This window comes from Lynx rufus, unplaced genomic scaffold, assembly GCF_022079265.1.
Source record: "Lynx rufus isolate CCGP_SWC_20201006 ecotype Redwood Valley unplaced genomic scaffold, mLynRuf1.p SCAF_23, whole genome shotgun sequence".
Lineage (NCBI taxonomy): Eukaryota > Metazoa > Chordata > Mammalia > Carnivora > Felidae > Lynx > Lynx rufus.
Window position 1 is genome coordinate 21115247 of NW_025814838.1, and position 13897 is coordinate 21129143.

Sequence of the window (13897 nt, forward strand, 5' to 3'; positions counted from 1 at the left end):
AGCTTTGCCGGCCTCCAGGTGAGCCGTGAGCCTGTGCCTGGCAAACCGCACCTGCACATGAAGTTCGGGGACCTGACCAAGTGCAGATTCTGCCCCAGGGGCCTGGGCCTGGACATTTATGCAACTCCCAGGAGGCCATGCCATCGGTGGAGCCCATCCCTGTCCCACTGCCCACCCGTGGTCTGGGTCACCCCAAGAAGCCGGTCCTGGCCAGCACAGGCAGGAGAGTGGCCACGCGCTCCCCACAAGTGGGCCCAGCGAGGCACAGGGAAGGGACAGGCTCCTGCACGTTTTTGAGGCTCTGTATAAACTTATTACCAATGTCCAACTCCTCGAGGAAGCTGGGGAGAAAAATTGGTCCCAAATCACCCCTACCCATTGATAACATTAACAGACCCACTGAAGAAAATTTGGCTTCTCTGTGGCGCTTCGTGGAAACTGCTTAGACGGGACACGTGGCAGAGAACAAGAACCCACGTACCCTACCTTAACCCTCTGGAGGGGAAGGCACTGGCCCTCCGGGGCAGGTGAAGCTTACAACCCAAGCCTCAGTGTGCCCTGTACTTATCCTTGGGATAAGAGGGGCAAACATGGAAGGTCAGGCCTGATGCTCAGACGCCAGGGCAGAGCCTGGAGTGGCACAGACAAGCAACAAAAAACCCGCCATCCACCCCTGGGTGTCCGTCCCTCCAAAACAGTGACTCCTCCATCAGGAACCAATCACACCTCAGCGCTGCTCCTCTCTCTACCGGAAGTATACTGCTGGAGGAAGTATGTGATGTTCCTCGAGCCCAACATGAAATTTGCTGGAGGGCTGTTCTGGGAGTAGTAAGCCCTGGTGCCAACAGGGGCCCAGCAGGCAAAACACATAGTGTCGCTGGTCCGGGATGAGTGGGAGTGATGGGACCCCACCTTAGGGCGGCCTTGTGTCTGCTCCAGCTGTGAGACCACAGGTTCATATTTTGAAAGAGAAGCCAGAAATCTGAGTCTTAAGGAAAATTTCCAGACTTTCTTTTTTCTTATGTTTATTTATTTTTGAGAGGGGGAGAGAGAGAGAGAGAGAGAGAGAGTCCCCACACACGCACAAGGTGGGGAGGGGCAGAGAGGAGAGACAGAATCCCAAGCAGGCTCCGTACATCAGCGCAGAGCCTGACACAGGGCTCAAACTCACAAACCACAAGACCATGATCTGCGTCAAGTTCAAGAGTCAGACACTTAACCGACTGTGTCACCCAGGAGCCCCTACAGACTTTTAAACATTGGAGCAAGGGGCTCCTGGGTGGCTCAGTTGGCTGAACACCTGACTCTTGGTTTTGGCTCAGGTCACGATCCCAGGGTCGTGGGATCAAATCCTGTGGTGGGCTGCATGCTGAGCGTGGAGCCTGCTTAAGATTCTGTCTCCCCGCTGTCCCTCCTCCCACTCACGCTCTCTCTCCCTCTAAAACAAAAAAAAAATTTAAATAAACAAGCAAACTTTGGCCCAATATTCAGAAACACCATATGGGCCAAACATTACGCCCACCGGCCCAATGCAGGAACCCATCTTGTGGGTGTGCAAACCACAGGGTTTGGGTCCTTTGTCCCATGTAGACAGTTGGCAGGGCCTCTAAGAATCAATGAATCCCAACAACCTCAGCCGAGAGCCAAGAACATAGACCCACTGGCTGACAACTGCTGTGGCCGTCTGGGACCCAGGAGCTCAAGACCTCTGCCTGCTCCCTGGCCTGCTCCTGGCCCCTTTCTGCCCTGCCTGCCCTGCCAGCCTCCCCTTCCCACCCTATCCCTGTCTCCGATGTGCCTCTCTGCCCATGTCTCAATACCTACCTTCCTGCCCTCATTCCTGTCTCTCTTCATCTCTCCTGGTGTCTCTCTCCGTGCCTCTGTGATTCTGTGTCTCTGCTCATCTCTCTGCCTATCTTTCTGTGTCTCTACATCTCTCCCTGCCTTCTGCCTATCTCTTGAGCCAGAGAGCCATCTCTCTCCCCAAAGCCTGACTCCGACTCCCCTCATCTGCCAGCACAAGCTCTACCTTATGGTTTCCCGGAAGCAAGGTGGACACCTGCCAACGTGCCCTCCTGTGTGTCCAGACCGGACACCCCTTTTCAGGGGCAGAGAACACGTGGCGGACATGTTGCAGCCGTCCTCTGGACGACACCTCACTTCCCAGGACCCACAGAGTGGCCCACGGCTGGTAGAATGATGGTGACAGACGCTCCAAGGTTACCTGCCATCGGGTGTCCCTTGCTCTCGGCAAACAACAACACGCCCCGGAGCCGGGGCTCACTGGGCCCGGCCTGGATCACCCTGGTCAACCTCACCACCACTTGTGGCAGGCAGATGAGGGCAGAGGCTCAGAGAGGCGGAAGACACAGAGGGAGGCAGGCAGTCTGGCCCCGCCCTTCCTTCCAGCCACACTTTCAGAGTCCCTGACCAGCAAGGCCCCACTGGGAACCTGAAGCCACTAACACAAAGGTAAGCCCTGAGGGCATCTGGACGCCTGAGGGTCTCTGCAAGTGGTCAGGGGCTTCCTGCAGACCCCCTCCTGACTCTGCCGCACACCCCTCAACAAAGAAGAAAGAGGCACTTACGGAATGCTCATCGTGGTCCATGCTCTGGGCCAGAACAGGGCTGAAGGAGACCGGAGACAGGGCTCCTGGCTTCTTCCTCACCGCCCGGATCTGCAGGAGGGCCCGGAAAGCTATGGCAGAGGGAAGGGCGCCCATCAGGTAAGGGACAGCCAGTTCCAGCACCACTGCGGCTCCCCAGGCTCCGGGGATGCCGGCCACCCACCCTACAGTGGTCCTGGGTCAAGCCACGTTTCCGAATCCGAAGCAAAACAGAGTCATAATGAAACAGCCCAGAAGAGAGCTTTCTCCCCCGGGTCCTGCACTGTCCCCAGCTCAGGCAGAGCTGCTAGAGCAGCAGGCAGGGCATGGCAGCCTCTCACATGCCAAAGCCCCCACTATGCACTCACGGTGAGCGTGGCTGGGTCACACCTGGTGACCAGCTAAAAGCCGAGTGGGCCTGGACACTGGCCAGTGTCTTCCTGGAAGTTATACCAAGGGCAGGCAGACGTATGTATGTGAACGTCGCCGACGGCACCTTCTCTATCCCGGGAAACGAGAAGCAGCAGAGTTGGGAATAAGTTAGGAGGCAGACTATTGATGGTATAACGTCAGGCCCACTAACAAGAGTGTAACGTTTACGAGAAGTGCACACACACAACACACAGTCACAAACTGCATCAGCACTCGCTGCAACAAGACCAGAGACAACCACATCCTCAGTGTGAGCAGCAGTCACCCCAGGTTGCGGGCCCCAGAGACAAGGGTCCTGGTCCAGCTCGTCCGGCCCAAGTGCTACATACATCTGCCAGGGACCCTCGCTCTAGGCTGTCTAGACCCTGAGCCTCCAGATCATATGCACCCCACACCCCTGAAAATGCCCAGGAGGCGAGGCACGTGGGGGAGGTCGGGGCTCAGACAGCAGAGGCTACCGGCCCTCCATGCACAGGCTGGGGGCCCCGCTCCGCTGCCTGTCCCTCCAGGGCCAGCACACGGCCCCCCTGCAGCCTCCCCTCCCAACCCCCAACACCTCATCAGGGCTGGGCTCCGGACCCCACACCCCCCACGGCCTCATCCTCTACCTCCACGTGCTCAGCCTGCCCTGTGGTCCGTGCACACACCTGTCCGTCTCAGGGGACAACCAGTGGAGACCCACCCCCGCCCCTTACTAGCTGTGACCTTGCACAGGTTTCCTCTGAGCCCCGGAGAGTGATGATAAGACAAGCATGGCAGTTCCGGTCACACAGCTGCATTCTGGCTCGGGAGCGCGGGGTGAAGCAGGAGTACCCCCTCCCCCGCCCCCAGCCCCAAGGACGCTGTGACCAGCACACCCAGGTGTGAAACGGCAGGAAGGCTTTCTCCAAAAAGCCATCATCTACCTACTAAATGATGACACCTGCAGCTCCGGTGAGCGGGCTCTCTCCTCACCCACACCCTGGTCCCTCCCTGCTGGGACCCACCCACCAGCCTGATGGTCATTTTGATCCGTGGGATTTTCTGCCCTGAGAATGTTTAAATTCCTCCACTGGAAGACAAACACCATTCAGAATCACACTCCATGCGGTAACTTGGAGAAAATGTCTGAAGGGCTCCAGGAAACCAATCCCTCAATCACCTTCCACCTAGCTCACTTTCCACCTCACCGGGATGGTTTTTTAAATCAAAATATTTTCCATGTAACATTTAAAGATTTGAGGGGCACCGGGGTGGCTCAGTCGGTGAAGTGTCCGACTCTTGATTTGGACTCAGGTCACGATCTCACAGTTCGCTGGGCTCTGTGCTGACATCGCAGAGCCTGCTTGGGATTCTCTCTCTCTTGCTCTGACCGCCCCGCCCCCTGCACACGCACACTCTCTCAAAACAAATGAAATCAAAGTATTTTTAAAAATAAACAAAGATTTGATTCACTAGTCGATTTCTGTCCAGCTGCAATTTCATTGCAAGAACCTCCTTGGCGCACCCTCCCCGGCCATTAACTCCCCGAGTCTAATTTTCTGAGGAGGGGAGCCACGCAGGCGCGAGCGGGGTCGCCGTGGCTGCTGACCACCCGCGCCACCTCCACGTCCCATTCGCTGTGCCCTGGGCGGGAGGCCCCACTCACGCAGCCGGCAGATGGGGCAGTTGCTGGCCTGGTAGCGCAGCGTGTCGGCGCACGAGTTGCACAGGCACAGGTGCCGGCAGGGCAGGATCAGCGTGTCCCGCAGGTCCGACAGGCACACCACACACTCGTTGCTGTTGTCGCTGTTCTCCTCGTCCGACGGCTGCAGGGACACGAAGGGCCCCGGGGTCGGTGGGCTCCCACGGGCCAGAGGAAGGGGCCGGGGCGGGGAGGGAGGCGGGCAGGCGTTTCCGTCCCTGGCCATCCCCCCGGCCGTCCCCCACTTCCCCTGGGGGCTGCTGTGGCAGAGGGGAGCCCGAGAGAGCAGAAGAAGGTCACCCCGGAGCAGGACTCCCTCGGGACACGTGGCCCAGAGCCGCACTCACAGGGCACCAAGCTCAGTCCCGGCCTGTGCGCGGCCCAGCACAGAGGAGAGCCTGGGACTCCCACCCACACACATACCAAACCCCGAAAGTTCTGGTCTCCTTCTATTCCTCAGAACCAAAAAGAAAACGTGGAAAGGACCCAACGCTATGGAGCAAGTCTTGCACAGGGTACCCACTTCCTGGGTTAAAGCAGAAAAGGACTGACATGCCCAACCCGCCTAATCGAAATGAGTGTCTGGATCAGAAGACGGCAACACTGCACAACAGCAAGCTGTGGCCCCACCACCCGTTTCCATAAATAAAGTTTTACTGGAAGTTTACAGTCTTGCCCCCTGGTTTCCAGACGGCTACGGCTACTTGCGCGCTACACGTAAAATCAGGGCACTGAACGGACACGACAGACACGGTACAGCCAGTACAGTTAAAATATATACTTCTGGGCCCTTAACAGAAAGTCGGCCAGCCTCCAGTGTTAGCATGTGAGACACACACAGGGCACTCACTTGAGGCTAAGGGCCTGATCAAGCACCAAGCTGCCCTGACTTCCAGCCTCTAGTGGGTTCCAGAGATCACATAAGCTGGGGTGCAAGACTTCCAGACGTTTTTAAGAGATGGCACTTTCACTTGTGCCTTTAAAACGATGACAAAGGCACAGGTTGATTCTCTGCTACCCTTCCCTGGCTGCGCCGGACCACGGCCCTGTCAGACACACGTTTCAGTTACAAGTGTGCAGGCACTCGTGGCTGGGAGGTGAGCCGGCTGGCGGAGGGTAGCACGGGGTCCCACAGCCCCAGGCTATCTCTGCTAACCTGACGGGTGGCCACCCAATGATGTTAACAAGCCAGTGAATTTGCTGGAAAAAGGACAAAATATCCCATAGATCCTATTCACTTACTGATTTATTATTATTTTTAAGTAATCTCTATGCCCAACATCGGGCTCCAACCTACAACCTCCAGATCAAGAGTCACACGCTGTACTGGCTGAGCCAGCCAGGCACCCGTCTCTGTTAAAAAGGTAAGGAAAAATGGAGCCTGGGGTCCCAGGGCCTCCAGGAGAAGGCACACAAGGGGACTAGCTCATCCACCACCAGCCCACGGGCCCTGGCCAGACTGGGAGATCCAGGCACGTCCCTCCAGGAACCTGCTCCTATATGGGTGGAAGGAAAGCTAGGGAGGGAGGTCCATCTGAAGTCTGGCGGGTGTCACTACAAGCACATACCTTTGTCTCCTGGTTGTTCTTGTTCTCGATGCCATAGATCTCCTGCAGCAGGTAGCTGACCCGGTCCACCTGGAGAGCAGAGAGGTAGCCGGGCACTTGCCTGCCCCCACTCAAGGGCTCCTCTGCACCCACCTGGCCCAACACCACTTCCCGGGGGCCGGACCTGGTTCCCAGGGCAGTCGTGGTTTGAAATTCTGTCCACCCGCACCTCAGGGAATGGGCCCCATGCCAGGAGAAGGGCAGAGAATCTGCTACCTGCCCAGCCCAACCAGTAGCACAGGCAATAGGACGGGAGGCCCAGTGGTTCTGCCCCCTGGGGGGCATGGTGCCAGCCTCTATATGGGCCAGGCAACCATACCCTCTGCCCACCTTACCATCCCCCTCCCCAGAGAAAAACTACTTAGAACCCACCAGTCACGAGCTGCACAAGACTGACCAGTCAGCCCTTACGCTGACCGAGTTCAGAAGCGGCCTGAGCTGCTGTGTTTCCCACACAGGTCTATGGACCACAAACACGCCCTGTGCAGCTAGACGAGACTCGGGGCTAGGAGTCAATGCTGGGACACGGGCACATGCACACACCCGAGGAGGCAGATCCAGACTTCCCAGGGCCCAGATGATGACCCTGGAGTCAAAAGGGATCTTGATGTTTCTTCTACCAGACTTACAATTTGCTTCTGCTTTAAAGGTTTCACAGAGAAGCTACCGTCGACGTGCTGCAGGGGAGAAAGACGCAGAGATCAACTCAGTCAAGCGGGTACCACTTAGCACTCTGCTTGGCAAGCTGCAGGCCGTTCCCCAGCCGTTCTACACCCACAGCTGAAGGACGGAGCCCAGCCAGTGTCTCCAAATGTGGCCCTCTGACTGGGCCTCGAAACTACCTAGAGGACCACCTCCTGGGTCCGTCCTGACGCAAGTAACCCACTTTCTCTGGGCAGTCCTCTTAAGCACATTCAGGTTTATGACCATCGGCTGGAGTTCTTAGAGCCTCCCAATAGCAAGAAGCAGCACCTGGATGGCAAGAACGAAGACAACCGAGTTCTAACCCCGAAAGGGCACGGCCCAGCCAGGAAGATAAAGCATGCACACGCACACGAGACGAGGCACACACACGTACACAGGAAAGCCCCAAGTCTAAACAGGCCAAGAACTAAAGAGGATAGATGTGTTTGGTGGTATCTGGGGAGGCACACTACCAGGAGATGGAGGAGGTTAATTAAGGGACAAGACCTGAGATCTTGCAACAACACCAGTTGCCCCTCCGAGTCAACGGAGACCAACACTAGGCATTTTCAGGATGACGGACTCCAAAAATAAAGCAGTTTCTCATTGGGCTCTAGACTGGAAAGGCCAACGGCATGTTTGCCATTGACGGCCCCTAACTCCGCCAGAGCAACCAACGCACAGGAAACACCATCCCTTCTGACAAGGCCGGGCTTGGGGAGCGTAGCTGGTGAGGGAGAGGCCCAACCTCTGCCCTGGGCGCTCTGTGTCACCAGCCCCTGGGGCTGGGCAGGGGGAGGCAGGGGGCACAAGACAGATAATTTAAAAAGGGGCCTCAGGCCCAGCTGCACTAATCCCTGGGGTGTCTGGAAAGACCCAGATCACAGGGAGGAGTTGGGCCCTTAATGCTCTCAAGGATGCAGACACACACCGGGCTGAGAAGGCTGGGGGTCAGCAGATGCCCATGTGCAGTGCAAAGCCCAGAAGAAGCAGCCTGAGTCTGCTTTCCTCATGGGGTCCCTGATCCTCGTCCACCCAGGCCACAGGCCGGTGCTGAAAACACTTTACAATCTCAAAGTGCAGGCCAATGTTCTGGGGACGTGGGGCTGTCAGCCATGGCCTTCTCCAACAGGGACTCACCCCACCACCTCCAGCAAGGGTCTCGGTGAGCAGGGATCTGCTCCCAACACAGCCACGCACGTGCTTGCTGCATGAACACACACACAACTGCTGGCCCCCATGAATAGCAGTGACCCCATGACATCCTAACACGGAGACAATGGGTAGGCTGACAATCCCCACCACCACAGCCAACACACCCACCGCACCCTAAGTACTGTGGCCACGACACACGAACAGCAGGGGAGACTGGGAACTCAGGTCCACACAGACGAACGAACATCTAAGTTCAAATACACATCAGGCCGAAGGTAGCATTAAGTGAATCCTTGGACGTAAATGGCCTCTTATATGTGAGGCATCCCCAACTCAGGGACCCCAGGAGGGCCTAGATGTGACCCAAGGACACGACAAACAATGGGCCCAGTTCTGTCCTCACAGACACCAGAAGTAAGTACAACAAATATCTGCCCCAGAAGTCTGAAAGGCCGCAGTGGGATGTGAGGTCAACCCAGCTCCATGGGACCAGGGTGACACAGCCACCTGGAGGGACGGCACAGCAGGCATGCAAGGACCAGGCCAGGCTAACAGGTTCCCATGGCCCTAGTGGGAAAGGCGGGGGTCCTGGGTGGTGACAACCCTGGGTGACCCCTCCACATCCCAGAGAGAAGCTGGTCTGTGAGCAGAGTCCTCCACGGGGGTGTCTGCGCCCCTATGCTGGCAGGTTACAGGGGGTTCTACAGGAGATGCCCCCTTACCACACACCAGACACCCTTTGAAAACCCTCCCGCAGGGGATGCTGCTTCGAAGCCCAGCCTCCTGGAGCCCAGCATATGTGGAGAGCCTCCCACCTGCCCTGAACGTCAGGGCACTAAGCCCATTTGGCCAAGGCCCAGACCCCAAGTTCAAACTTCTAGTTTCAAAACAGCACCCCTCTGCCCAGCGCTCCCAAGTCACAGCCAGAGTTAAGGGGCAGGGTGGCACTCACCTTTTCAAAGGCAGCCAAGAGCACGTGGGCGTGGCCGGTCACCTCCACAACTGCCCGGGGAAGAGAGGAACGGGTGGTCAGAGCTGGCCTCAGTCCCTCCTCTGCCCCCCACCCTGAACTTCTTCCTAGCTGGTGCTTTCCCAGGCTCTCTGCCAGAGACCCCAAAACCTAGGGAGGACCGTCCTCATCTTGCCTTCCTCTGCCTGGGGGCCCACTGCTCCCTCTGGCCACATCTCCACGGCTGGCTCTGCACGGAGGGACATTTCCGCAGGGCCGAGGAGCTGGGACTCGGCTGGCAGGGCTCCCACGCTGGGGGCTGGGGGGCTGCAGCCCACAGCAGTGGCAAGCCCGGCAGGAGGACACAGGACCGGTCAGCCAATGAGCGTGGCCGCCCCGCTCTCTGGTCTTCCATCGACCCGCTGGGGGCGGACACAAAACCTGAGGCCTGTCTAGCGGCTGCTACCACAGTGGAAGCCAGGCAGCCGGCAATTCCTGAGTCGAGAGAAGGAACTGAAGGGAGGGCCCCACAGCCCAGGAGGGGGCCCGACAGACGGACAGCTTGGGGCTTGAACCCTACGGCCTTAAAAGTGCTAAGTGGGCTGAGCCAACATCTTTCATCACATCTGGAATCAACTCCTCGGCTGATTGAGGAGAGAAGCGTCCACGGCCTGGAAGGGGGATGCACAAGGAAAGGCCGCTCACCATCTCCTTCATCTACCACGGCCTGGATGACCACTGGAAACACGCCCCGGTCCAGGTCAAAGTTCAACTGAGGAGAAAACGAAGAGAGAACAGTCAGACTGAGCTGGAGGGAGGAGGCGCGGTGAGCAGGATGGCGTCGCGGCAGAGCTCATGCGGACACAGACAAAATGGCGAGGGAAGACAGACGTCAGGCTGCACTTTTCCCATTTCGGCGAAAAAGATAAAAATGACTGACGTGGCAAACACGTGTAACTCGGTGGCATTAAGTACATTTGTAAGGCCACGTTCACCACCTCCACCATCCATTTCCAGAACACTCTTCATGTCCCCACAGGAACCCTGTCCCCATCACCACTCGCTCCCCAGCCCTCCCCACCTGCTAAGCCCCACTGTGTCCATAGGTACGTCCGGTCTGGGCATCGATTTTTTCTGTCTGGCCTCCTTCAGTGAGCACTATGTTTTCAAGGTTCACCCATGCCACACGCGTGCCAGTGCTCCCTCCCTAAGGCTGAGTGACACTCCCACCACACGGCCAGACCACACTCGACCACTCCCAGCTAAGGGACACCTGGGCTGTTCCCCTTTGGGTGCCACGAGCACCGAAGGACAGCATCCATCTGAACCATGGGCACCAGAGGAGAAGGGAGCGGCGACACCGTGGCAGGCGGATGAGCTCGAGGAGAAACCCACTCTCACTTTTCCTTCTCCTCCGTGGCTCCCAGCTGCCCCCTGGCCAAAGACCGCTCTCCTCCCCACATGTGTCTCCCTGGGCGTAGTCCACATCGGCTCACCAGCAGGGCCACAGGACAGAGGTGACCACTGCGGTCACCCGAAGCAGGGCTGCAAGGGGAGGCCCAGAAGGTGCCTGTGGGTCTCAGGCTGCCGGTGGGAGGCGGGACTGGGAGGGGCCGGGTGTTAGGATGGAGTCTGGCTCCACCACCCAAGCCTCAGTTTCCCTGTCTGTAAAAGAGGGATAAAAGCTATGCCCGGTGACCATGGTGGTCGACAAAACATGCCATGAACACCAGCCATGCAAAGCTCGGCATGTTCAGGCAGCAGGAGCTGAGGAGGCCAGTGGCCTGGGAAGGCCTCACAGAGACACAGGCCATGGATTCCCAGGAACGCAGGACTACAGGAAGCCATGTGCACACCAGCTGCACGCGGGGCGGTGAAGAACGTGTTCAGGACAGGACCCAGCCAGGCCGCAGGCTCACGGCAGCCTCAGGGTACAGGGAGCCTGAAAACCAGCAAAGAAGCCACTCCAACCACTAGGACATCTCAAAAGACGCCCACACTACAATGCAGTAAAACAAGTTATGCTTACGTGGGGATGGGGCTCTATGGGAAATCTCTATGCCTTCTTCTCAACTGTGCTGTGAACCTGAAACTACTATGAAAACTAGCCTTAAAAAATAAAATTAAAAAGCAAACCATAACCAAGAGAAATAAAAACACACACCCACACCAAAATTTGTATAGCGACGTTCAGAATGGCATTACTCCTAAGAACCCAAAGGTGGAGACAACTTAAGCGCCCGTCAGCCGGTGAACAGATGAACCGGGCATGGTCCAACCACACAGCGGAGTATCGTGAGCCGTGGAAAGGAACGACGTGCTGACAACTGCTACCACCTGCGTGAGACACGCGCTCAGTGACAGAAGCCAGTCACAAAAGGTCGCACAGTGTATGACTGTTTATTTGAAACTTCCAGAACAAGCACATCCACAGTGATGGAAGTAGATGAGTGGTTGCCAGGGGCTGAGGGGGAGGCTGGGGAAGGAATGCGGACAGGCAGAGCGTTTCTTCTGGGGGTGACAGAAGTGGACTGGGGTTACATGGTGGTGATGGCTGCACAACTCTATGAATACAGACAGACCTTCTACGGTGGGGTCACATCTCGAGAAACCCCTCAGAAGTTCAAAGTATGAGAAGTCAAAAACGCACTTAATAATACACCTCGCAGAACTTGAACACGCTCAAAAACATCAGCCTACAGCGGGTAAAACCACCTAACACAAAGCCGATCTCATAATTTAGTGCTGAGTATCTCACATGATGTACTCAACACTGTAGTGAAGGAGGAAAACAGAATGGCCACCGGTTTGTGGTCATTTACACTCGTGACCATGTGGCTGACCAGAAGCCATGACTCCCGCCGCCTGGAGTCCTGAGCGAGGACTCCATTGCTAGCCCAGGGAAAGGGGAAAATTCAGACTTCGAAGTGCAGTTTCTATCCAATGTGCGTTGCTTCTGTACCATCGTAAAGTCGAAAACTCTTAGGTTGAACCATCTGAAGTCAGGGACTATCTCTACGGTAAATATCACCAAACTGTACACTTTAAAGGGGTGAAAATTAGACCTCAATAAGCTGTTTAAAAAAACAAGAGACATCATATGAGGACTTTAAGATGCACAACAGATGAACATAGGGAAGGGAAGCAAAAATAATATAAAAACAGGGAGGGGGACAGAACAGAAGACTCTTAAATTTGGAGAACATACAGAGGGTTACTGGAGGGGCTGTGGGAGGGGGGATGGGCTAAATGGGGAAGGGGCACTAAGGAATCTACTCCTGAAATCATTGTTGCACTATATGCTAACATGGATGTAAATTTAAATACATACATACATACATAGAAAGGAGAAGGCCAGAGGAAGTGGCTCTGGGAATTAAAGCAGAAAGGTAAAGCCAGCAGGCAACAACGCAGTGGAGACAAGAGTACTTATCCTCTGGAAATGTATCCACACACACTGTTCACTGCATTCATGCTCAGATAAGAGCTTTGCCTTCAAGGAGTATGTACTTCAAAGGGAAAACATAGGTTTTTGAATTTAGATAACTCATTATGTGTAATGATGTATCAGAAAATGACTTTCAATGATTGTGGGGGAGAAAAACAAGCTACAGAATAATATTTCTACGCATGACTGCATCTTTACAACAAACAAATGCACATGGGAGAAAAGTCTGGAATACACCCCCTAAATGGTCAGAAGCGGTTGCCTCTGGAGAAGATTCAACTGGAGCGCGTTTTGCCTTACAAATTCTGTATAATTTGCACATTTTACAATAAGCATACATTACTGTTGTAATCTTTAAATAGGCGAATCCAGGAAAATGGCTAGAAAGGAGGATGGCGAGAGGGCAGTTAGCGGTGTCTGGAGACATCCCTGGTTATCACCACTAGGGGGGGGCTCCTGGCGGGTGGAGGCCAAGGATCAACATCCCACAGTGCCCAGGACAGCCCTCACCACAGAGAATGATCTGGGCCCCAGGGCTCAACAGCACTGAGACTGAGAAGCCCTCGTTGAGGAAAAAATCTGGGTTTGGTACCCGAGTATCTGTCAGGCTTCTAACACCTGCCAATGTCCGCTTCAGCACCTTCGGCAGTCAATGACACAGTGACAGGACATCATAACAGCTGGCTCTCCATACAGCTTAACTTCCAGAACCTTCTACCTATGGCAAGTTTAAGCAGTTTCCCAACTATGGTAATAACTGATACAGTTTCCTTTTAAAAACACATGTAGGGGCACATGGGTGGCTCAGTCAGTTGAGTGTCTGACTTTAGCTTGGGTCATGATCTCGAGGTTTGTGGGTTCGGGCCCCGCATTCGGCTTTGTGCTGACAGCTTGGAGCCTGGAGCCTGCTTCGGATTCTGTGTCTCCCTCTCTCTCTCTCTCTCTCTCTGCCCCTCCCCTGCTCATACTCCGTCTCTTTCTCCCTCTCAAGAATAAATAAACGTTTAAATAAAAAAAAAAGAAGAAGAAGAAGAGGGGCACCAGGGTGGCTCAGTCAGTTGAGCGTCTGACTTGGGTCAGGTCATGATCTCACAGAATGTGGTGGTTCAAGTCCTGCATCTGGCTCTGCGCTGACTGCCTGGAGCCTGCTTCGGATTCTGTGCCTCCCTTTCTCTCTGCCCTTCCCCTGCTGGCGCTCTGTCTCTCTCTCCCTCTCAAAAATAAATAAACATTACACAAAATTTTTTGAAGAAAAAATATAAATACACGTAATAGAGGGGAGAATGGAAATGACCACTTAATGGGTGCAGAGTTTCCCGCTGGGGTGATGAAAATGTTCTGGGACTGCACAGA

General features: G+C 55.5%; 1 protein-coding gene across 5 annotated transcripts in view; it reads right to left on the minus strand.

The window, feature by feature from the left end:
* The window catches only part of MGRN1 (mahogunin ring finger 1), a 52926-nt gene that overhangs the window by 10480 nt on the left and 28549 nt on the right, over positions 1-13897 (minus strand). For all 5 annotated transcript variants that reach the window (XM_047087250.1, XM_047087249.1, XM_047087254.1 and 2 more), the window contains exons 6-11: positions 9802-9868; positions 9100-9149; positions 6938-6985; positions 6270-6338; positions 4666-4825; positions 2589-2698 (exon numbers count right to left, since the gene is read on the minus strand). In XM_047087250.1, the coding sequence (XP_046943206.1) occupies positions 2589-2698; positions 4666-4825; positions 6270-6338; positions 6938-6985; positions 9100-9149; positions 9802-9868 (504 nt within the window). The remainder of the gene's footprint in view (positions 1-2588; positions 2699-4665; positions 4826-6269; positions 6339-6937; positions 6986-9099; positions 9150-9801; positions 9869-13897) is intronic.